This window comes from Hippocampus guttulatus, chromosome 14 (assembly GCF_054856545.1).
Source record: "Hippocampus guttulatus isolate MCC_2025c chromosome 14, RoL_Hgut_1.0, whole genome shotgun sequence".
NCBI lineage: Eukaryota > Metazoa > Chordata > Actinopteri > Syngnathiformes > Syngnathidae > Hippocampus > Hippocampus guttulatus.
The window spans coordinates 11,131,885-11,153,077 of NC_141274.1; the positions used below are offsets into that span (position 1 = coordinate 11,131,885).

At 42.3% G+C, this 21,193-nt stretch overlaps 4 protein-coding genes across 4 annotated transcripts; 2 read left to right on the forward strand and 2 right to left on the reverse strand.

The window, feature by feature from the left end:
* The first annotated feature begins 322 nt into the window (after positions 1–322).
* Positions 323–3,154, forward strand: LOC147195042 (uncharacterized). The gene is made up of 5 exons (XM_086129742.1): positions 323–454; positions 1,326–1,434; positions 1,850–1,960; positions 2,093–2,171; positions 2,955–3,154. The coding sequence occupies exons 1-5, from the start codon at positions 357–359 to the stop codon at positions 3,044–3,046; spliced, it is 489 nt and encodes a 162-aa protein (XP_085985868.1). The 5' UTR covers positions 323–356; the 3' UTR covers positions 3,047–3,154.
* A 143-nt stretch (positions 3,155–3,297) lies between these two features.
* On the reverse strand, positions 3,298–9,344 carry LOC147195043 (Y+L amino acid transporter 2). The gene is made up of 10 exons (XM_086129733.1): positions 9,093–9,344; positions 8,136–8,659; positions 7,561–7,686; positions 7,341–7,485; positions 7,018–7,141; positions 6,763–6,866; positions 6,246–6,342; positions 5,970–6,119; positions 4,719–4,902; positions 3,298–4,635 (listed from the first exon to the last, which is right to left on the reverse strand). The coding sequence occupies exons 2-10, from the start codon at positions 8,644–8,646 to the stop codon at positions 4,565–4,567; spliced, it is 1,512 nt and encodes a 503-aa protein (XP_085985859.1). The 5' UTR covers positions 8,647–8,659; positions 9,093–9,344; the 3' UTR covers positions 3,298–4,564.
* A 935-nt stretch (positions 9,345–10,279) lies between these two features.
* On the reverse strand, positions 10,280–17,575 carry ripk2 (receptor-interacting serine-threonine kinase 2). Its single transcript, XM_086129732.1, has 11 exons — positions 17,065–17,575; positions 16,170–16,323; positions 15,702–15,857; positions 15,030–15,187; positions 14,904–14,953; positions 14,640–14,801; positions 14,288–14,373; positions 13,395–13,496; positions 13,195–13,291; positions 12,220–12,426; positions 10,280–11,703 (listed from the first exon to the last, which is right to left on the reverse strand). Exons 1-11 carry the CDS (start codon positions 17,262–17,264, stop codon positions 11,318–11,320), a joined length of 1,758 nt encoding a protein of 585 aa, XP_085985858.1. The 5' UTR covers positions 17,265–17,575; the 3' UTR covers positions 10,280–11,317.
* A 219-nt stretch (positions 17,576–17,794) lies between these two features.
* On the forward strand, positions 17,795–21,193 carry imp3 (IMP U3 small nucleolar ribonucleoprotein 3). Its single transcript, XM_086129735.1, has 7 exons — positions 17,795–18,620; positions 18,711–18,818; positions 19,421–19,495; positions 20,136–20,215; positions 20,316–20,367; positions 20,459–20,531; positions 20,615–21,193. Exons 1-7 carry the CDS (start codon positions 18,484–18,486, stop codon positions 20,639–20,641), a joined length of 552 nt encoding a protein of 183 aa, XP_085985861.1. The 5' UTR covers positions 17,795–18,483; the 3' UTR covers positions 20,642–21,193.

Sequence of the window (21,193 nt, forward strand, 5' to 3'; positions counted from 1 at the left end):
GTGTATGATTAACTAAGGAACTTAACTGTCAAGAGAAAAGGGGGAAACCCTGCTCTGAATTACGACCGATATAACCCAAGAGGAAAATGCGGGCCATTTCCCGGTCAAAAGTAAAACGAGTTGACTTGTCGATTCAAATGTTTGCTTTAATTGCAATTTTCCTCTCATATTGAGGCTACATTGGTTTCATAATCCCATGTCCCTCTTGTGTTAATTCATTCGGGATGGTCCTCTGCTGCAATGTTCCCCATGAACTGTGAGTTGTCCTTTTAAGCCGTCACATTTGTCGGAGTGGACAGAAGGAGCCCGTGCAGTGCAGCACGCAGCACATTCCGGTTAGTGGTGATCTGGTTATAATGGACCTGAGGTTCCTGTTTACAAGTTTAGCCGTTATTCTTGGAGCAACACTCGCCATCTCGCTGGCGAACGGCACAGCGCAGTGCAAAATCAAGTGGTAGGATGTTTTGTTTTTTTTCTGTCTTTTAGATTTACAATGCATTGCATTTAGCTAGCATGTCATCTATGCTTCTTTATTTGAGCGTCATTCTGCAACAAATTATTTTCATTATTGCTGGTACAGCAGGCCTTGATTTTGGAGTTTGAATGTGTGGTGTGACCACGCTCATAACTCAAAACACTCGTATCTCAAATGACCTGTCCCCAACAAAATGAATGGAAATACCATTAGTCGATGTCGGTAATAATAAAATGTTTTGAAAGGCTTTCTTAGTAAGAAAAATCGCACTTAAAAGTATTCTACGTTATAAAAACATACAATGATTTTAAAAAATCAATACAAAGCGAGGAATTAAGCAGTTTGTGCATCATGATTTCATGTATAATTATTCATGGGGATTATGTTTGGTGTGGGTGCCTGGCCACCAGGAGACAGTATAGTACACGGAACCATACTGCACGTATATTTGATGATGAAAAAAGAAGAGTGCTTCTATTTTGTACTAAACTACAGCAATATAATCTGTTTTCCACAGAGGATAAATAATTTGTGTTTGTGGGAATGATTATAGGCTTGGTCTACATGTGTTGCTGCGATTTGTGTTTGAGTAGTTTATAGAGCTTGACTCATCGGGACATAAAATATAGTCTAGAACGTTTGACAACATTTATTAAAGGATTGGCTTGTTGGTTGGAATTTAAATGGAACATTTAAAATTTTGACACTGCATTGATTAGTGAAAAACCAAAATAAATTTAAAAGACATGTACACCATTTTTTTGTATAAATGATTGAAGATGTATATGTTCTATAATCATTAATTAAACATTAGAGTTACAAAAAAGTGTCCGTGGTATCTGCTTTGCAGGTTGTTTGGAATCCCGTGTGAAGATGTCTATGGAACACTGGTGAACCAGATCAAGGCCTGGCAGATCCGACAAAGCTGCCTAGATGCAGGAGAGATATGCTCATACGAAGTCAGTTGATGAGTACACTCACCAGACATTCCATTAGACACACACTTGAACAATCCCTTTCGTGGTGGGCTACTTTCCAGATCAGCAAATAACGAGGGCATTAAGTGCCTTGCTCATTAGATTCAAGCTGTTCCTAATATTGTGGCTGGTCAAGAGTTTGGCCTCTGTAAATAGAACCAGAGAAATGGAAAAAAATCTCAATGACACGCTTGAAGGAAAGCACAATGTTTTCATTTTGTTTCCTCCTCAGTTAACATGTCATTGAACCTGAACTCGATCTTGCTCAATTCCACGCGTCGGTTATGTCACCACGATGTTTGCCGAGGATGATCACAATGACTGCAGCCACTGTTTCCAGGCTGGGGGTGAAAAATTGATTGTGTTATTAAAGTTGTGTGTTCAAAATTCATTGCAGCTCGTGTCAACTGGTCCACACATGATAACAGCCACGCACACGTCTCCAAAAACCAAGAGAGTCAACGACCTGCAGTTTCTTCTGGAGCAGTCCGCCGTTTGCAAAGTGACCGTATGTTATTCATTCCTGATATCAAAGCTCGTGAAAAAAAAAAAAGAAAAGAATGTGACGTGTAAATGTGAAGTCCATGTCAAAAAAGGTATTGATTTGATAAACTGATCAAAGTGTTTGGGTCATACACAGGGAGAAGGAACGTCGGAGTCCTCCAAAGATCCAGCCGAGAACAGCACCAATTTTTGCAGCCTTCAGAACTTGATGGATGGTCAGTTCATGTGCGCAGGAATTACTTGGAAATACAGAGTGGCCGATTGCAGACTCGGAAGCAACGGCCTGCATTTCCGTGCTAAATTCTAACAATTGTTCCATTGAATTCAATTCATCTTAACAGATGCAATAAATGTCAGCATTTTTTGCATCCTCTGATTGATTGGCCATAGCAAAACGTGTAAAAGGCAACTTGGACAAGCAAACCACATCTGTAGCAATCTGCACATATTAATATTATAGTTAACGACAATTAACGAAAATAACCAAAAGAAAAATTGTGAAAACATTTCCGTGAAGAAAATAAAAACAAAAATGCTTCGAAAAAAAACCTCACTGAAATGACATCTTACTTTTAGGAAACTATGTAGAATGATAGGGAAACTTTTTATTTTTGTCAATTAATATCATGCGTGAGCTTTCGGGGTTCATTTTAAACGTATTTACAGTACAGAAGAAGGAAGATCAGTCAAGAACTGCAGTTTACTTATTACACAATACCTTGACGTGACGTGAGCATTTAAAAAAAATCTTTCCCCAGACAAATAATCCATCGATTAAAAAAAACAAAAACAAAAACCAATACTGAAACTAAAACAAAACAAAAGAAAACGAAGAAACTTGATCTCAAAACTTATTAAGACGAACAGAATTTTAAAAAAAAACATAAGTCCAAATGAAATAGAAAAACAACTGCAATGAAAAATCCCAAACTATTGCAACCCTGTTCCGAACTAGTCGAGATGATGTGATATGTGACGTGTTACGTGTTTTCTTTCAGGAAGTGACCTGATTGAAGCTGAGGGATACAAACGCTTCACCAACAAGTGGATCTGTGCTGGCTTTGAGAACGCCAACTGCTCCTTGTCCTGAACAAAGCATGAGAATCGACGGCGCTTGGAGCAGATCGAGAGAGTCTTTTGATTTTCTTTTGTCATTTGTTTATCGTGCTCACCTTCAATCAGGGAGAGCAACGTCACTTCAAACATGGTGCTGGCCAGCAAAAAAAGAGAAAGGCAACCCATTGGAGGTTTTTTTTTCTTAAAAAAAAAAAGTCAAGTTGGATTGACGCCACTCTTTCAGTTCAGACAGAAAATAGATCACTCCGAAACATCTTGTGGAACTGTACTTTTTAATGAAATATTCTTCATGGTGTAAAATCACAAAACACATAATACAAAGTCTATACAGATAACACAAACGGTCCTACAATTCATCAGTCCATGCATTGCAAAAAGCCCTTCCGGTTTGGTTTTCAGTCAAACAAAACAAGGGAGCACCATCTCAAATAATGTTTTCTTAAAATCCTCATGGAAGATACCAAATGATCTCTAGTGAGAAATAAACGATTCCAAAAAAGTTTAGGATATTGGGCTTTTGGGGTAGATGTCAGGATCAACCTAACAAATGAAATTTCATTTGACCTTCTCGAAACTTTTGGATGGACATGGATCAAATACCGGTTGTGAATTTTTCATTGTGGCTACTTAGAGAACAGAAAATTGTGCAAAAACAAAGTGAAACATTGAACTACTGAACATCAACAGTTTAGAGAAAAGGGTCATTTGGATATTTCACCTGAAAGTCCAAAACCCTGGTTTGTCATTCATGGATTTTTTTGGGGGGGAACCTGGACTCCATTGATCACTGTTTTGTGCCAAAGCAACGTCCACTATAAAAATATTGCTTTGCCACCATCTTTTGGCATGTATCGAGAATTACCGTAATTTCCGCCCTATAAGGCCCACCTAAAAGCATTCAATTTTCTCAAAAGCCGACAGTGCGCCTTATAATCCTATGCGCCTTCTTTATTGATCAATATCCCGATTTCTTGGACATAGTGTTTTAAATGTTCTAGAAAGTGCTTTGTTACAGCTGCAGCGGTTGTGAAAGCTCGATATAAATAAAGCTGTATTGTATTGTATTCCCTTTAGCGTCGCTCCATCTAGTGGATGCATAATGCAACTGCAGCCACTACTGTAGCTTCGATTCTACGCGCCTCATCAAGCAGCACGCTCAAAATATGAAAACAGTTTTAAAATAGGCCATTAATTGATGCGCCTTAGACTCCATAGCACCTTATTGTGCGAAAAATATCATACTCACCTTAATGGGTGGGTGTCAACTACTTGTGGATTTTTGTAGGGAGGGGGTTGTGCAAGGGGTCTCGTTCCACGTCGGCCAACTTTTTGCGAGTAGTGCATATTGCTTTTCAAGGCCAGCGCCCTCAGCCGTCATTTGATACCGCAGGCCTTTTTTTAAACTTGACCCGCCGTGTGACATGTTCACAGACACGTGCGGGGGTCGTTTCTCACTGCTCGCGGCCAGACGCAACATCAGCTCCTTCTTTTGAGAACGGTGGGCGGCCTCACGCCGAAGTTTGTCCACAGCTCACTGTCTTTTACCGTCGTGTTGCGTCAAGCAACAGTAGAGTAGCTTTTGGGTATTTCTGGTAGCAAAGACTTGGAAAAAAAAAAAGGAAGGGAATCAGAGTTTCATTCGGCACATGTGGAGAAAAGGAAACATTTTCAAAAGAGAAATTTACTGTTGAGCGGCCGCAAGAATTTTGGCCTCCTCTCCTCGGGCAGGTGGATGGCCACGTAATAAACGGGCACGCCGGAGAGGGCGATGGCAATGCCTATGAGAGAGTTGATGGTGTCTCCATAGAGAGGGACAATGACTAAGAACAGGCTGCACAGGCAGTAGATGAAAGGGAAGAACAAGGTCAGCTGTGGAGAGAACAGAGCAGGGGTTGTCAAACATCTTGGCTCCAGAGACGTCTTACAGCCGAGGAATCTCAAATTTGTCCAAGGACCCTCTCATCATACAAACATAACAACCATGTGTACCCCCGTGATGGAAAATGTTATCGTATCACTTCGTTTCCATGTGATCCTCTACCACGTGAATCGTAACACTCTGAACTCGTTTGATTTTTCAAGAGCGAATCCCTAAGACATTGCAATGACGACTGAACGTTGAAATGTGCGCGCGTCACTGGCGATAACTTGCGGATCCACGACGCAAGTAGAATTTCACGATCCAAGTGTGACATGTTTTCAAAATGGATCACGATAATTCATGTGTCACGAAAAGTCCAAGATATGGAAATTCGAGCCACCCTTAGGCTGCACTGAAACATGCCGCTTTGGTGGTTATGTTTGGTGGGCGCGCCAGAAATCTGGACGGGAGATCGAATATCGAGACGTCTAGGAATACTGCCTCTATGTGAAAATGGCAGTATAGTCACAGGTATGAAAATCTACCTCCGGGTGTGAGGGTGGCCAGAGTGACAAAGGGTGGCCATGGCCAACCCTGGCCACCACATAGCTCTGTCCCTGCATGGGTGTGATGAGAGACAAACACCCAGACACTTGATATTGTGAAATTAAAAGGTGGCTGGTTTGGACACATGATACGGCAACATACGGCATCTGAATTTTCTTTCATCTGTCTTTATCTGTCCTGCATATAATTGCTTTTCTACAAAAGACCAAAATGATAAGTTCAGGTCCCTGCCTTGGTAACGGATCTGTTTTCAGGCGTAATCACGTTAATCTCTTTCTGAGAAACGATGCAGATGATGTTTCAGTGGAGCTGTCCAGTTTGCCCTGCCAGCCAGTCGTCTACAAATGTGATGGTATTCGCAGCTGTTATTTAAAGCATTGTGGGGGTGGGGGCGTGGGGGGTTCAGTTATGTTTCCATCTGAGAATACCGTACATTATATTCCTAATTTTAGCAAAAGCTATTAACATATTAAACCGACTTGACAAAAAGCATAAGCAAACACAACACCTTCACGGGTCTGGGCCTGTCGGGCTGGGTGAAGCGCAGATAGATGAGGCCGGCCACAGACAAGCCCACATAGAGCCAGTAGCTAAAACTGAAATAGTTGATGAGCTGAAACACATCCTCCACGCATAGAAAAATGAGGCCCATCAAGCCCTGCAATGATACCAAAAAAAAAAAAAAAAGAAATCCAGTCATTCATTCGTTGTTGTTGTTTTTTTTTTTTTTATGAACGAATAGAATTTAGATGTCCCATTCTAGTTTGAGTTGGGATGTCCTCACATTAAACAACACTGCAGGGATGGGTGTGTAGCGCTTCAAATGGATCAGGCTGAGGGTGTCAGGGAGGTGACCCTCTCGAGCGCCCACAAAGTACAACCTGCAACATAAGGATATTTTTGAGTTATCCTTGGCTAAAGGTGACTTGTGCGCATGTTAGAGCAGTGGCAAAAGTACTCTTCTCTGTCATCGTCTCAAAAAGACGTCTACGATGTGATCAGATTTGAGTCCAAATCGGTCAATCCATGACATGCTGCATTCTGACTTGCAAATGGAACTCAGCAAAAGATGAGACGATTAATTGTGGCTGCCGGCTAGTTATTAGCATCGAAACTGCTAATGGTTTTTTTTTTTTAGTACAATTTACTCTGAATATTTTACTCTCTTCCAAGTGTAATTTTTACTCTGGTTAAACCAGATTTACGGAGTAGTACCAACACTACTGTTTGAACTCCTTCACTACTTAGATAGTTAAGTGTTTGTGCGTCATTACTTGCCACTGCTGCTGATTGAAAATTACCTTGAAGCAGCAATAATGGATGCATTTAGTCCTCCATAGCAGGACATGGCCACGGAAACAGGGATGATCCATTTGAACGGTCCCAAAACTTCATTCCCAAAAGTCTGTGTAATCAAATTTTGCATCCTCAATTCCGAATAATCACAAATCATTGAAATCAGATTTCATGTCAAACGGGGAAAATACATGTTGAGTCAAAGCATTCCAGGAAGAGCAGAACTATATTTAGCAGCACAGTGGCTGTTGATGCCTCACCACAGCGACGGCGTCACTGGCCAGCAGAGAGGGCATGTCCAGAACCACATAGTAGGCCACATTGGTCATCACATAAATGATTGTCACGATGGGCATGGAGATGGCAATGGCCAGGGGGAGATTCCTGCGAGAAGAACGATACATTGTTATCAAAGAAAGACTGTCGAGAAGGAGTATATGGAGTCATTGTTTAAAAATGGTTGAGGAAAGGGCCGTCTCCACTCATACAGAATGTGATGATGTCATCGGACGAAACATATGTGCAGGGAAAGCAGACAGCGTAAAAGAGGAACACAAGAAGAGGATTTTCAATCTTATTTTACCTCTCTGGATTCTGAATCTCCTCTGTGACAAAGTTGAGTGTGTCCCAGCCAGAGTATGAGTACAACGCCGCGTAAAGGGCCAAAGCGATGTCTCCAGGATCCGTAGTGGAACCCTCAAACGGACTTTCAAAGCTTTTTGTCTCACCTACACAAAGAAGTTGAGTAAAGAAAAGCCACTTTGTCTTCAGATGATTTGGTTTGTTGATTCATTGCTGCTTACCGGTGGACAACTTCAGGAACCCTACCATTATGATGAGGACGAGGGCTGACAATTTAGCGTATGTGAAGATGTCCTGCACTATCGTCCCCCACTTCACGTAGGCGCAATTGATGAAGATGATCATGCCTGGAGAAGCCAGAGGAGACAGAAAACAGGCAAGGTTTTCCCACCGTCCCAAATGAAGGACAGCAAGATGGACTCTGTCACTGAGTTTGCTACATTGTTAGCGTTAAATCCATCCATCCATCCTTTGCATGCTATTCAATTATGTTATTACAGTATGTTTGTACAAAGTGCAATATTGAAGAGTGGTATTTTCTTCATAAAAAACATGTTACAAAAATTGTTGATGTTTTTCGGGGGGGCCAGGAACGGATTAATGGCATGTTCATTTATTTCAATGTTAAAAGATAATTTGAGATATGAACATGGTCACGGAATTAATTGAATTTGGAAGTCAGGGCTCCAATGTATTTGCCATGGTTTTCATTTGGTCAAAAGTGGCCATGATACAGCCAAAACGTGATGAGATGGGCAGTGTGTTGATGAGTGAAAAAATAAAATCAAACTCTTACATAGGCAGGCTGCTGCAATGAGCCGTACGGCATTGTATGGAGGACTGCAGGTTGGATAATAAGCCTGCACCAGATAGTTAGCGAAGGTCAGCGAAATGACACCTTGGCTCGCTGGCTCCATCAGAAAGATGGACGTCCACAGGCGGATGAAGGCCAGAAAGCCACCGAACGACTCCAGGATGTAAGCGTAGCTGGCTCCAGACTTGGTAATAGTGGTGCCCAGCTCGGCGTAGCACAAGGCCCCGAACGCCGAGAAGATCCCCCCGAGAGCCCAGATGACCAAGGAGAGTCCAAACGAGGTGCTGTGCATAAGGACTCCCTTCGGGGAGACGAAGATCCCAGAGCCGATCATGTTGCCCACGATGAGACAGACCCCGTTCATGAGGGAAATTTCTCTCTTCATCTGCATTTTGCCCTCTTTTGGAGTTTTTAAACCCTCGTCGGATGGAACTCGGCCTCTCGGGCAGATCGTCTGGGATATGGCCCTCATCTTCTCTCTTAGTTCACCCATTATTCAGGCGGCGCTGAGGAAAAGTCCAACTCTGTTAATATTATAGTCCACATTTACAAGTCATAATTGAACAAGTGAATCTCAAAACTTTATTCTCGTAATATTACACATTGAATCGGATAATTACTAGGCAGAGCAAGCTAGCAGAGCATGACTTTTTGTTGTTCTCACACAAAAAAGGGAGCCACTTGGGTCAACAACACAAAGTTACAAATGTGAACTTCAGACTTTTCTCACAGTGACGTAGAACTCCATGCTGACAAACTACCAAGCTTGATGTCCATGAACAGGCTCATACAATTAAAAAGGTCATGCAAGCTATCAAATTCCCACCATCGGATCATCAGCAGGCACGTTTGTCTCTTTGGTGCAGTCCATGAGTGTGGCCATGAAAGAAACAAAGTGTTCCAGAGGAAATATCTCAGAAGACAACAGGAATGACTTACCTTGTTGTTCAGATCAACTGCTGTTTTTACGACTCTTCCTATGATGGGGCCACTGACACTCCCCAGAACGAGGCCGTGAGACCTTCGCGGGCCCGCGTTGAGCAGTCGTACACGGCGAGACAGCCGGTGAGGCAACCCGACAGCTTAGCTCAACTACATCTCACATGTGTTTTTCCAAGCTCCATGCAAAACTACATTCTCTCGTTCCCGTCTGTGCTATTTTCAGTCTGGGGGCTGATCTTGCCCTCCCCTCTACAGAAGAACAGGACACTTCTGGGTCAAAACTGTCAACCTGCATGAGCAGCGAAAGAACATGTAGTCAGCCTGTAAAAGAATATCGCAACTGGTATGGACTGTATACCTATGCAGAAATTTGGTTTGGTTTAATTCATTCTCAAAAAAAATGCGAATGAATTAAGATAAAATAAGATAAGATATCCTTTATTTGTCCCGCAATGGGGAAATTACAATCAGAATTCAGAAAGGAAAAACGCTGGGTAGGGAGAGGGGAAAAAAAAACTTTAATGTAACATTATGACTTCTTGCCTCAAAAGAAACCAAATTTTCATTCCAATGGGATTTAGGTTTACACGTTGTCATGAATTCGGATTATGAGGGGGTTGTTGGAAAAACGCTCCCCCTATAAGGGGTCTCTGGACCTAAAAAGTCAGTGAACGCCATGACCTAAATATAATGGCTTTGTATTTTTTTTAAACTCCATGACTTCAGTGAAAAGGCGAACTAAGATATGCAGCTTTGACTTCAGATATCAGTCAGTGCCGCAGCTGCAATACAACCACTGAAGACTCAGTTTGAGGAAGTGAGGGCAATGATGAGGAAGCGAGCGAAGCCACCAAATGCAGTAGCGTACAATGTGATGCAGAACTAATGGCAACCTCCCCAAAAACAAGCTTTTGCTCACTGCTCTATTCATCTCTATCTCGTTTCAGAGAATGAACAGACACCTCTGGAATGCCATTTGGGCGATCCAGTTTAGGGTTCACATACTAGTCTGATCTTTGTCCTCATGAGACAACGCACAAGTTGAACGGCCGTGTCGAACGAGACTCTTCGCCCCCCTCGCCCCTTACACACTGTTGGACAACATTTCTACCCACTTAGTCAGACAACTTATGAGGGGATAACTGTCATATTTTTGAAGCGATGAACCATGAAAGAAGTCCCTGGACGGGTCAAAGAACACTTTAATTGCACTCCAAGTCAACCCTACTTTTGCAGTTTGTTTCCAGCCTCTTAAAAGTGTTATCATATCTTCATCTTTGCTCCAGTGCTGAGAAGCATTCTTCAAATGAGGCGACATCCAAGTGACCGCAAACAACATACCAACGCGAGACTTTGTCGAGCGGCCTCTGAATAAAGGCAATACAAACACCGCAAATCACGGAATCTTCGGAAAAATAAAATCACAAATACATTTCTTTCGATCAGTTGTTCTCAAATTGGGGTTCATAAGATAACGTGCGATACATTGTCATATGACTGAAAAATATCAATCATATGTCAATGCATCGTGCAACATTTTTCTTTTTGCAGAACATGAGGGGTTTTATTACCACTTTTACTTTACTTTTTTTTAAAGAAAAAAGGCATATTTTCCAAAATAGAAGTTTTGATTGATTTTTTTACTGACAAAATAGCTTATTGATTTTCTAAAGACAACAATTTGACAAGAAAAAATACAACTTGATTTGCATTCATTCAATTCATTCTCTTTGTTTTGTGCAATTAGAGAGAATGATCCATCCATTTTCTAATCTGCTCAATCCAAATCGACATCATCGATTTTTGGAAGGGATTTTTTTCACAGGTGTTTATAAAATATCTGTCTGGGCTCTTTTCAAGTAATTTAGCAAAACATAAAGGCTAGCCTACAAGTAGACTACGGCTTTCAGCGTCCAAAGAAAAGTCCATTAATTCGCCGTTCCATCGGCGATTATGTTCACTGCGTCTTGGAAGCAATTTACCTCCCATAGCGACCTCTTTTCGACTGACACCGGTGGCGCTTCCTGGCATGTGCGACATGTAAGGGCGCAGCAATGGCTAACATCATGACGTATTTTGTATCTTGTTTTCCGAATCAGTTCCTTTGGAGTCTTTGTCACCCAAAAATGGTGAAAATGAGCAGTTCAGACAAAATGACAGTAAAAGGCCCACAGAGCAATTATTTGGCACTATCTACAATCTGGACGGTTCCTCGCGCGGGCCTAAATGTTCCTCGGGATGTTGTAGGACACCGAAAGTGGCGGTGCGCTGGGCACCAAGACCGCGGTGGGCGAAACGATTTCGTTGGGGAACGGCTGGAGGCCCATCTGCTTGTTTTGGTGCAGCTTGTGGACGACGACTCGGCAGAAGTCTTCACCGTGCCTGTGACAGTTGTCCAGGAGCTGGCGTACCTTGGCGGCGCGCGTGGCCTGGTTCACCACCAGTTCGTAATCCTCGCGCATCAGCATGGAGCGCGCGAGCAGGGCGTCCAAGCTCTGGTTGAGGCAGGCTTCCGTCATCTGCGCCACGATCTCCTCGCGTCGCGTCGACATCCACTGACCGATGGGACCTTGCGAAGGCGACGAGCTGCGCAATGGAGGCGAATTATCTGATGGGAGGAAGGAGACGAATGATATGGTTGATTGGAAAATGTGGCAAAACAGCAAAAACCACGGTTGGAATTATTCACTCGATCTCTGTTCCCTAATCACAAAGAGAACTTTTCGCAATTTCTTCTAACTTGCCACTCATCGCCAAAAGAAGGGCCGACCTACAGTGGAGCATGGTGGCAACAACATCATGCTTTTGGGGCTGAGTTTTACTGAGCTGGAACTGGAAACTTTGACCAGGTGCGAGGAATTATGAGCAGTTCAGACAAAGTGACAGTAAAAGTCTACTAGAACAGCTGAAATTTATTTGAGGTGAACAGGAGGCATTTGAAAGGGTGGTAGGTGTGTGCTGACTCCCACTTAACAGGAGTTTGAGAATTTAATCTATTTTACCATCTTGCAAAGCCATCATTTGAAAAGGGGCCAGTCGACGGGTTCTAGCCACTGTCTCTGGTGGATCGGGAGCGATTCCAAACACAATGAAAATTGTGCGTCTGACTGAAATGCGCTGGCACCTTGTGGCTTTGCACAGTTGACACGGAGTGTGAGGGCGCCCAACTGTGTTTCGCCCTCGGCTACGGGCAGAGCAGTTTTGAGAGATTTGCTGAGGTCGGTGATGGGCCGGGCACTCTGGAAGCCATTCAGATTGCTGGCAGGGCAGGGGTCCTTCAGAGATTCGGGAAGCTCCAACGTATCAATGGCAACTGATGATGGAGGTCCCTCTGCGGGAGGGCACAAGAGGAAAACGAAAGCACCTCATGTCAGCAAGCATATTTGTAGCATTATTTCAGCAGGTTTCGTTTTCGACTAAAACGGGGTACTCATTTGAATTCATTTTGTCCAATCAAATAATTAAGCGATACTTCAAACACATCAAAAAGGATTATTGTGTTAATCAGTTCCATCGTCATAATTAAATGAAGTATGAATCGTATTTTCAGAATTGGTTAATTCATTGTGATTAAATTAAGTATGAATATGGAGAATCTAAACATGAGTTATTTAAAAAAAAATTTGATTGATTGGTTTGTTGATTTCATTTAAATATAAAATATAAAATGAGTAAAATAAAAATAATTATTTTTAAAAATTAATATATTAAATAATTGGCCTACTAAATATTGTAAAATGTGTTGTGAGTAAAATTTTTAAAAATTATTAAAATAAAATAAAAAATACATAATTTTTGTTATTTCTTTCTTTTTCTTAATTTTATTAAACAACTGGTTGGGTCATCATAGTTAAATTCAGTACGATAAGAAATTAAAATCAGAGTGAATTTTTGTAATGATCATGTCTAGATTTTATGTTCACTTTAAAAATCAACGTGGTCCTTGAGCACTAACGTTTGCCCCGCCCGCATTATAGAAAAAATAAATCCAGTCTCAAAAATGACATAAAACGATTTTTAGGCTCACTCTCTCGATGTGACGAAACTTGACTTTCCAACAAGCGTGTGCAACGATGGCGACGAAAAAGTTGAGTGTCACCTTTTGAAGGCTCCGTGTTGGTGCTGGTGAGCGCGCCCGGCAGCGACATGTCTGTTTCCTGGGATGAACAAGAGCCTGAGCCTGAGGTGCAGCTCTCCTGTCACACACCAAGGGAGGATGATTCACATTTGCAAGCGCACCCAGTGAATTAACTTTTTTTTTCTTCTAGTCATCGCATATGCTGGCGCATCCCGACTGACCGGCCACGGGCGAGACGTGTCCCTCAGCTTCGTCAGAGTTTCATCCTCAGCCGTTTTCTCGCTCTCGGGCTGCGCTGAGCAGCAGCTGGACCGCTGGGTCAGCTACGGATGGAGAGGAAGACAAAAATAAGTCACGCCGACGAGCGACAAATCAGTGTTGCCCATAACCTTTATTGCGCCGTCAGAAACATTTTGCCACATGCCGCCCAATGAGTTGAAAAGAAAGCGATGACTCTGTTGCATGAATGGCCACGGGTGGATCAACAGAGAGAAACTATTTGGAAGTCAACAATTGTGAGACAAAGTGAAGATGGGGAATTTCCCCACAGCATATCCGATGCTCTGTCACTACACAGGCTTTGGGAACCACCGGGTTACGTAAGATGTTTTCAAACAACCAGTCTTTTATAAGCGAGAACCTGAACGTTTCTGAAAGCCGAAAGTGTGATCTGTTTTTCTCCGTCCGCATTCACGAGACCCACAGCAAGGGAACGTTACCATCCCACGTGCGTTGATATGCAATAAGGGTAATTAACCCCCCCCCCCCACCGCCTCCTCACCCATAACCACTTAAGAGTTAAGCAGACATTCACACATGCACATAGACACTTAAAAGAGGAAGGTCACGTTAGGGGAAACGATGTTAAGTCATGACCCGTCAACCATTATCAGTCACCTTCCGGGGGGACTTTCTCAAGGATGAACTTTGTGAAACAAACACACGTCACGGCCTTACGCCATTCAGATAAGATGGGGGACAGTAAATGTTGTACCGTGTATGTCATGCAACCAATACTCGGGACTCATAGTCAGGCAAGGCTTAATCAGTAATGAAGCAAGTAACTTCCTGTAAGAGGTGAATTACGGTTTCACTTTAAAAAAAAAGTGCTGACCTTTGACTTCTTAATCTCTAGTACAGCCACAAGGAAGTCGATTTCGGTGAACTTCCTCACCATGGGCTCCAACTCAATGAGACACTCTGAAACGGCAGCGAGGATCTCAAACTGTGACTCGCAATCCTACGAGCACCAAAAGTCACATTTTCACATTCAAAGCATTTCCACTTGAAGTTGTTTAGCACCTTCAGGCCATACACGGAACTATTTTCCACTTTCTCACTCTAAAATTGACAAATCCCGAGAAACCAAATCTGTACCGAACATCGCCGAAGGGCAAACTCGTCGCCGACACAAAGACCGGAGTTGGGGTTGAAGAGACAAGTGTGCGGTGCGTGTGCATGCTCACTGAGGAAAGAAGGTCGTTCGTCGGGGTTCGCGGTCCAGCCGCAGGTCATTAAGCAAACGAGCGTATCTCTGCTGGGGATCTGATCGGACAAACTGGCATAGCCGGTGTCGGGGCGCATCCCGCGAAGTACGTTGAACATGATCTTCATGGGGTTGGTCACTTCTGACACACACACCAGTCAGACTAAAGTCACATCGACAGCAAGTCAACGAAATCCGAGAGTGAGCAAGCGCAGATGGAGAAGAAGAAAAAAATAAAAATTACCGTCATATGGAATTTGCCGGGAAAGCACCTCCCACATGATGATGGCGTAGCTTTATACGAAAGACAAAAAACAGGCAGACACGTGAGCAAGACCACAATACTGATTGTTGACTGACATTGTCTCACCTGTACATGTCATGTTTGACGCCAGCACGGCGGCTCTTGGAGGGTTCGTACTCCTCAGGGGGCATGTAGATCACAGTGCCCCCAATTTCCGACGGTTTGGACCCCGAGCCTTTACTGACAGACAGCTGGCGCCACTTGGAAAGACCAAAATCTGCAATCTAAACAGAAGGAAGATCATCAGCGTGTCGATGCACTGCAGTGACATTGAGTGTTAAAAAAAAAAATCATTCAGGAGATGAATGAAGGACAAGTACCGTTTTTGAAAGTGGAGTACAATGAATTCAACAACATGGAAAAATCCTCAAATCAAATTTTGGAAAGAAATAAGACAACAGTTGATGATGCTGCCGCCAAGCCAACATGCCAAATAAATTGAAAGTTGGTTAATGGCATGCAATCCTGTTTTATCACAAATCTTCAAATGATTATTTTTAGGGGGTTTCGACAACATTCGTCTATAAATAGTATCGTATCTCAATAAAATTGTACAGCTCTGCATAAAATACTACCCCGATGAACATTAAAGAAAATCAAAAAAGAGGAAATCTCCAAATAGTCTTTAAATATCCCAGCCAGAGGCTTTAGTGGTTTGTGAAGTACAGGATTGCTCAGTGAAGCATTCGTCTTCATTATAATTTAAAAAAAAAAAATTTAAAAGCACCCTGCGCAAACCTTCACATGGAATTCGCTGTCCAACAGAATATTCTGTGTCTTCAGGTCATGGTGCAAGAGTGGCGGGGACATTTTGTGAAGGAAGTTGACTCCCAAGGCGATCTCGTACAGGACCCTCAGTCTCAAAGGCCAGGCGAGCACGGGGTACATGTCCTTCTGCATTCACAGGACACACAAATTCACGGACAATTTTTACCAAGGTGAGTTGATAATACGAACCTTTGCCTAGTAACTGGCTGAAAGACAGAAAATTCCCCCAATTACATTTGGCTTTTCTTCATACTTAAGAGTATAAATACATGAAAGTTTCACTTTTGTTTCCAGGAAGAACCGCAGCATTACCGTAAGTGATCAAACTTGCAGTCCTGCGCATTAATCAGTGCCCAAAAAAGAAGCTCTCAGTGTCTAAAACACCAGACAGATGTTGTGACAGTGATGACATGATACAGGAGGCACATACGAATCTACCTCATGCAGCAGTTGGTCCAGGGAGCCATTGCTCATAAACTCGGTCACAATGCAGAAGAACTCCGGTTCGTTGCAGATGCCAAAGATCTGGATGATGTAATTGAAGCGGGCTTTGTGGAGGACCTCTGCCTCCTTCAGCAGACATTTCCTCTCTCTGGAACACGGACAGATACAAATTAGCCTTCACAAACAATTCAATAAATCCTTGATGTGAGGTAAGGGCTCAGGAAATGACCATATATGACTTTTTTTTTAACCCCGATTGAATTTTCACATCAATCATTATTTACAACAAATCTCACCTTTCTTCTATTCACACACAGTGACAGACAGTTCTTCTACTAAATGGCAACAGGTGTAACGACACTAACTGTTGCCTTCATAACCAGTAACTGAATCAGTAACTGAAGCAGTTTCAAAAGGGTTTGTGAGCACAACCTCGATGCGCTCGTGTTGACACCAATTACTACTTTTCTATTCAGGGATTGTGAGCGCAGATGGTTGTTCGTCTCTCTGTGTCCTGTGAAAACAGCTGGGATAGGCCCCAGCACGCCCGCGACCCTGAGGATAAGCAGCTTAGTAAATGGATGGATATTGGAGGGGGCTTTTGGCGGCAGGTTCGTTTTTTTGATAGGTTCCTCAGAAAAAAAGATCAATTTGTGACTGTCAAACCACAATATTCACAATATACGTGTAAGAAAAACAACGAACCCCTCAACTTACATACGTTTTGTTTGGAGCAGGTTGTTGTGTAAATTGCGTGCCTTGGTTCATTAAAAGTTGGAAAAACTGAATTTGACCAAAGGTGAGCCCGACCCGCCCACTCAATACTACATCCCTGCTGCTCCATCTTTATACTATACAAAGAGTAACCACAGACATAAACACGTGGTACCTTTCGCCGAACGGGGAGTCCAGTTTGAGGCACTTGATGGCCACGGTAGTTCTCCAGTCGGAGTGCTGAGCCTTGAACACGGTGCCGAAGCCCCCTCTGCTTAGGTAGTACAAGTCGGTCAGCTTCTGGTAGGGAATCTCCGGTAAGGTGCTGGTCAGACAACCAACGTTCACGCAGCCCGTAGCCGCGTGTGGCTCCATCGCCCAACGTGAGCCTTCGAATTTCCGAAGGTCTCGGATGCGCTAGACTGCCGTAAAAAGCAGAAGTGGCCTTTTCGAAATACGCAAGGGGAGGAGCGGCAGCGTGTTCGCACACATCTCATGACATTACGTCGTTGTGCTCTAGCGAGCTAAGCTAATGAAGAAGGAAACGAAGGAATGGTACATGGGAGCGGCACTTCAGCCTAATTGCTGAGGTAGAAATACACACCCCGACACGAAAGGCCGGGACGTTTCGGTTTGTGTATTTCGTCTGCTAAATAATACGGCACCGCCCTTCAAGATAACTCGGTCACTACTCACGAGTAGACTGAAGTAGGCGGGTTTGTTATTATTCATGACGTCACGCTTCGGGGTTTGTGAGGCCGCCTTCAGTGTCTTCGGACTCCGCACTTTCAGCATACCTGTCAACTCATACGGTTTAGCCATAGTTCATGCGGATTTTGTGGTGAATCTTACGTATATGGCCGTATCGCACAAATCATACGGATTCTGAAAATTTCCGTTTTTTGATTTTTCCCCCCCTGACAGGTAGTTCCGTTTGCTTTTGCCCAGAACGGTGCTCGTCTACTCGAATGCATTCATTTCCGGAATACAACTCTGAACACAGTAATGCCACTAAGTAGAATGATGATTAGACATTAACCAGACATTGCATTATGGAGATCTACAATAAATATCATTGAAAATTTCGTGGTTTTTTTTCTGTGCCGTTATTTTGACATGTTATAAGGATTTTTGGCTCTTTATACGGATTTTTTTGGTAGTTTATACAGGTTGGCGCTCCGAAAAGTTGACAGGTATGTTTCAGGCGCTGGCCGTTTTTCTCGTCTCAGTGGCACAGTGATGTAAGATTTAATTCGTTCCGTCAGTTTACTCGTGTATCAAATTAAATATCCCTACGGGAACGTATGAAAAGGAAATTATTACGTTTCAGGCCTCACAGTTCGTTTGTTACATATCGTTGGATTATGTTAACAGAAAAATACTTTATTCTGTCATTTTGAGGTGAGATCAAATGCGCTACACTCTGTAAAGTGGTGCATAAAAATCACTCCCTAGTCTTGTCGAGAGGTGGCACTATTGAAAATCAGAGTTCCGGTTTTTACCAACGAAGAGTAAAGCTTGCTTCCCGTGTCTACAAGCACGCTACGTGTGGGTGAAAATAGTAAGCACAAAAATAATTTTTAATTAGTACAAAATGGTCCGGAAATTGAAATACCATGAGCAGAAGTTACTGAAGAAGGTGGACTTCATTAACTGGGAGGTGGACAACAACATTCACGAGGTCAAAGTGTTGAGGAGATTCCGTATCGAGAAGAGGGAGGACTACACTAAGTAAGCAACCGATAGCTCTTTTCGCTGTGTATATAAAACGAATGAGACATACATAGGAATTAAAGAGTAAAAGTAGTGTTTCTTTCTTAGGTACAACAAGTTGAGTCGGAACATCAGGGACTTGGCACAGAAAATCCGGGACTTGGACGAGAAAGATGGATTCAGAGCTCAGAGTACACATCGTCTACTAGAAAAACTGTAGGAGACGATTTAAAATATTATAAATAAAATATAATGGGGGCAGTTTATACTTAAATCCACAAATAATTATTTATTTGTGGATTTAATATCATTCCAAGGACCAACGTGGATGTCTGGGTAAGCAATTGGAGAAGGTGCGCTCAATTTGCTTGCCCAATTGTCCATTACGGGACAACGGCTACTTGCAATTAAATACACAGTATTTGCAACTTGAAGTATCATTGGAAAAGAGGAATTAATATTCTTGTGTGAGTAAGATGAGAGCTGTACTTTCCCAAATCGTGGGGGTGGGGGTCACCATTAAACACACATTGTTGAAGTGAAACATGAAAATGAAAGGAAAGAACTAAAATTCATGCAGCATGGAAAACAAATCTGGAAATTTTACTAACTGTTGACGAACCCCCCCACCCCCATTGGTTAAAATTAGTTTGAGAAGCAATTCATGGAGTGGGGGGATGCTTGTATGACCAGTGTTTCAAATATATGTTGTACGTTGCGCACACATTACATATGATTCATGGCCTAAATAAGCATTTAAATTGTCAATTTGTAAACAAGTCTATGAGTTAAACTCATGCATTTATTATTTTTAATAGCTACAGCACCGGACTTATCCCCACCAAACAGAATTTGTCTCTCACGGAGAAAGTCACGGCTTCATCATTTTGCAGGTAAGACTCTTGCAGTACTACTTAGTGTGTGTTGGTGTGTCCATGGCCATACTTTTTCACCATTTTTAATCCGGTGAAATAGCGTGAAACAGCACAAATTACTGGGTACGGTCAAAACCAGAATCATCTGGCTTCCCCTTGATTGTAATACGATTAAAAGAACGTGATGAGGGTTAGTTTAAGAACACTTGAATTTAAAGGCGACAATTATTACCTTTCTACTGCTCAAAAGTACACTTTTACACCAAGTACCACCTAAAATATATTTGGCTCTCCAAATACAGTACCAACATTAAAATACAGTAGCAAAAGTGTTCCCCGTTGCACAAATTTGCACACAGCTTGTAAATTAACAGTGTGCTCAAGCGTCTGTTATTTGTATTATGTTGTGGATTTGTTTTTAATCACTATTTTGTGTCTTGGCATTATTTGCATGTGGAAAGACCCCCTTGCCAATGAGATGCATCGATAGGGGCTTCCCCTTAAACGCAGTAAATAGGAAAATAGAAACTGTACTTAAATGTTCAAAAACAAATTGAAGAGAAATGCAAATGTGTTGTACTTAAAATGTTGGTCCCTTTTGATTCCATCTGACCTTCTGTCCTTGTAAAAAAAACAAAAAACCTATTCACTCCCACAGGAGGAGGCTTCCCTGCATTATGCTGACCCTTCGAATGGCCCAGAACCTGAAAACGGCCATCACCTTGATTGAGCAAGGACGTATCCTTCACTACTTATTTATGTCTGCACATTTGTACTGGATGGTTTTGATTGTGTCTCAGGTGGAAACACATTCCAGTGGACCTTCACTTGTTCTCAGATGTGCGTGTGGGCCCGGAAGTTGTCACAGATCCAGCGTTTCTCATCACAAGGTCTGGAAAGTTATCTTCACTGAAATACTTGGAAACAAACTGCTGCAGACTTGGGAATGTAGGAAATCTTTTTTTTTTTTCATCTTTGCAGAAATATGGAAGATTTTGTGACCTGGGTGCATTCCTCAAAAATCAAACAGCATGTCATGAATTACAATGATGAGGTGAGCGTTGCTGTAAGATTGACTTGCAAAGTACTACTTCATAAGATCACAGCCTTTTCATTAATTGGCCCCTTCTTTTACAGAGAGACGACTTTGACATGTTTGCCTGATTGCTTTTTTTTTTTGCCATGTTCATTCTGCAACAAGCCAGATAAAATGAGAGATGTTAAACTGTCATCAATAAGGAGAAAATGACCTGTCTGTATAAATTATTTGCTCCCCACAAACCTCTAGAGACATAGTCTCACCCACCACTCTCAAACACAAAATCTATCGTCTCCATCCATCATTTCAAAATTGCTATGCAATTTCTGATACAGTCACAAATTGCACATCTGGTGTGCCATCTAGTTGTTTTAAGTGTTATAAAATGTAATTTGATGTGTAACAACAAACTGGGCAAACTTTCAGAGATGTTTGTTTTGTTTGAACCGGAGAAGACTTCTGAGGAATATTGTGAGGACTTACAAGCTACATTTTTTTTAAATTGGGTAAAGTTTGTGTTTATCACCTTTTTGTAAAACTTGGCTTTTTGGCTCATGGATCGGATTGTACAGATATGTAGTCGTTACGTGTCTGACAAAATGGTTTGTATGTGCTGTGTAAACATTGTACACCTGTCTACAGTACTGATATTAATAAATTTGACAAGAAAACACTGA

Coding starts and splice junctions, on each gene's coding strand:
- LOC147195042 (XM_086129742.1), top strand. CDS start 357: ATGGACCTGAGGTTCCTGTTTACAAGTTTAGCCGTTATTCTTGGAGCA. Junction 1,435..1,849: donor GAGAGATATGCTCATACGAA/GTCAGTTGATGA, acceptor AATTCATTGCAG/CTCGTGTCAACTGGTCCACA. Junction 2,172..2,954: donor CCTTCAGAACTTGATGGATG/GTCAGTTCATGT, acceptor GTTTTCTTTCAG/GAAGTGACCTGATTGAAGCT.
- LOC147195043 (XM_086129733.1), bottom strand. CDS start 8,646: ATGGGTGAACTAAGAGAGAAGATGAGGGCCATATCCCAGACGATCTGC. Junction 6,867..7,017: donor CCAGTGACGCCGTCGCTGTG/GTGAGGCATCAA, acceptor TTGATTACACAG/ACTTTTGGGAATGAAGTTTT. Junction 6,343..6,762: donor TCCATTATTGCTGCTTCAAG/GTAATTTTCAAT, acceptor CTTATGTTGCAG/GTTGTACTTTGTGGGCGCTC.
- ripk2 (XM_086129732.1), bottom strand. CDS start 17,264: ATGGAGCCACACGCGGCTACGGGCTGCGTGAACGTTGGTTGTCTGACC. Junction 14,954..15,029: donor GTCAAACATGACATGTACAG/GTGAGACAATGT, acceptor TTTCGTATAAAG/CTACGCCATCATCATGTGGG. Junction 14,374..14,639: donor CGAACGACCTTCTTTCCTCA/GTGAGCATGCAC, acceptor CTGCCGTTTCAG/AGTGTCTCATTGAGTTGGAG.
- imp3 (XM_086129735.1), top strand. CDS start 18,484: ATGGTCCGGAAATTGAAATACCATGAGCAGAAGTTACTGAAGAAGGTG. Junction 18,621..18,710: donor AAGAGGGAGGACTACACTAA/GTAAGCAACCGA, acceptor TTTCTTTCTTAG/GTACAACAAGTTGAGTCGGA. Junction 19,496..20,135: donor ACGGCTTCATCATTTTGCAG/GTAAGACTCTTG, acceptor TCACTCCCACAG/GAGGAGGCTTCCCTGCATTA.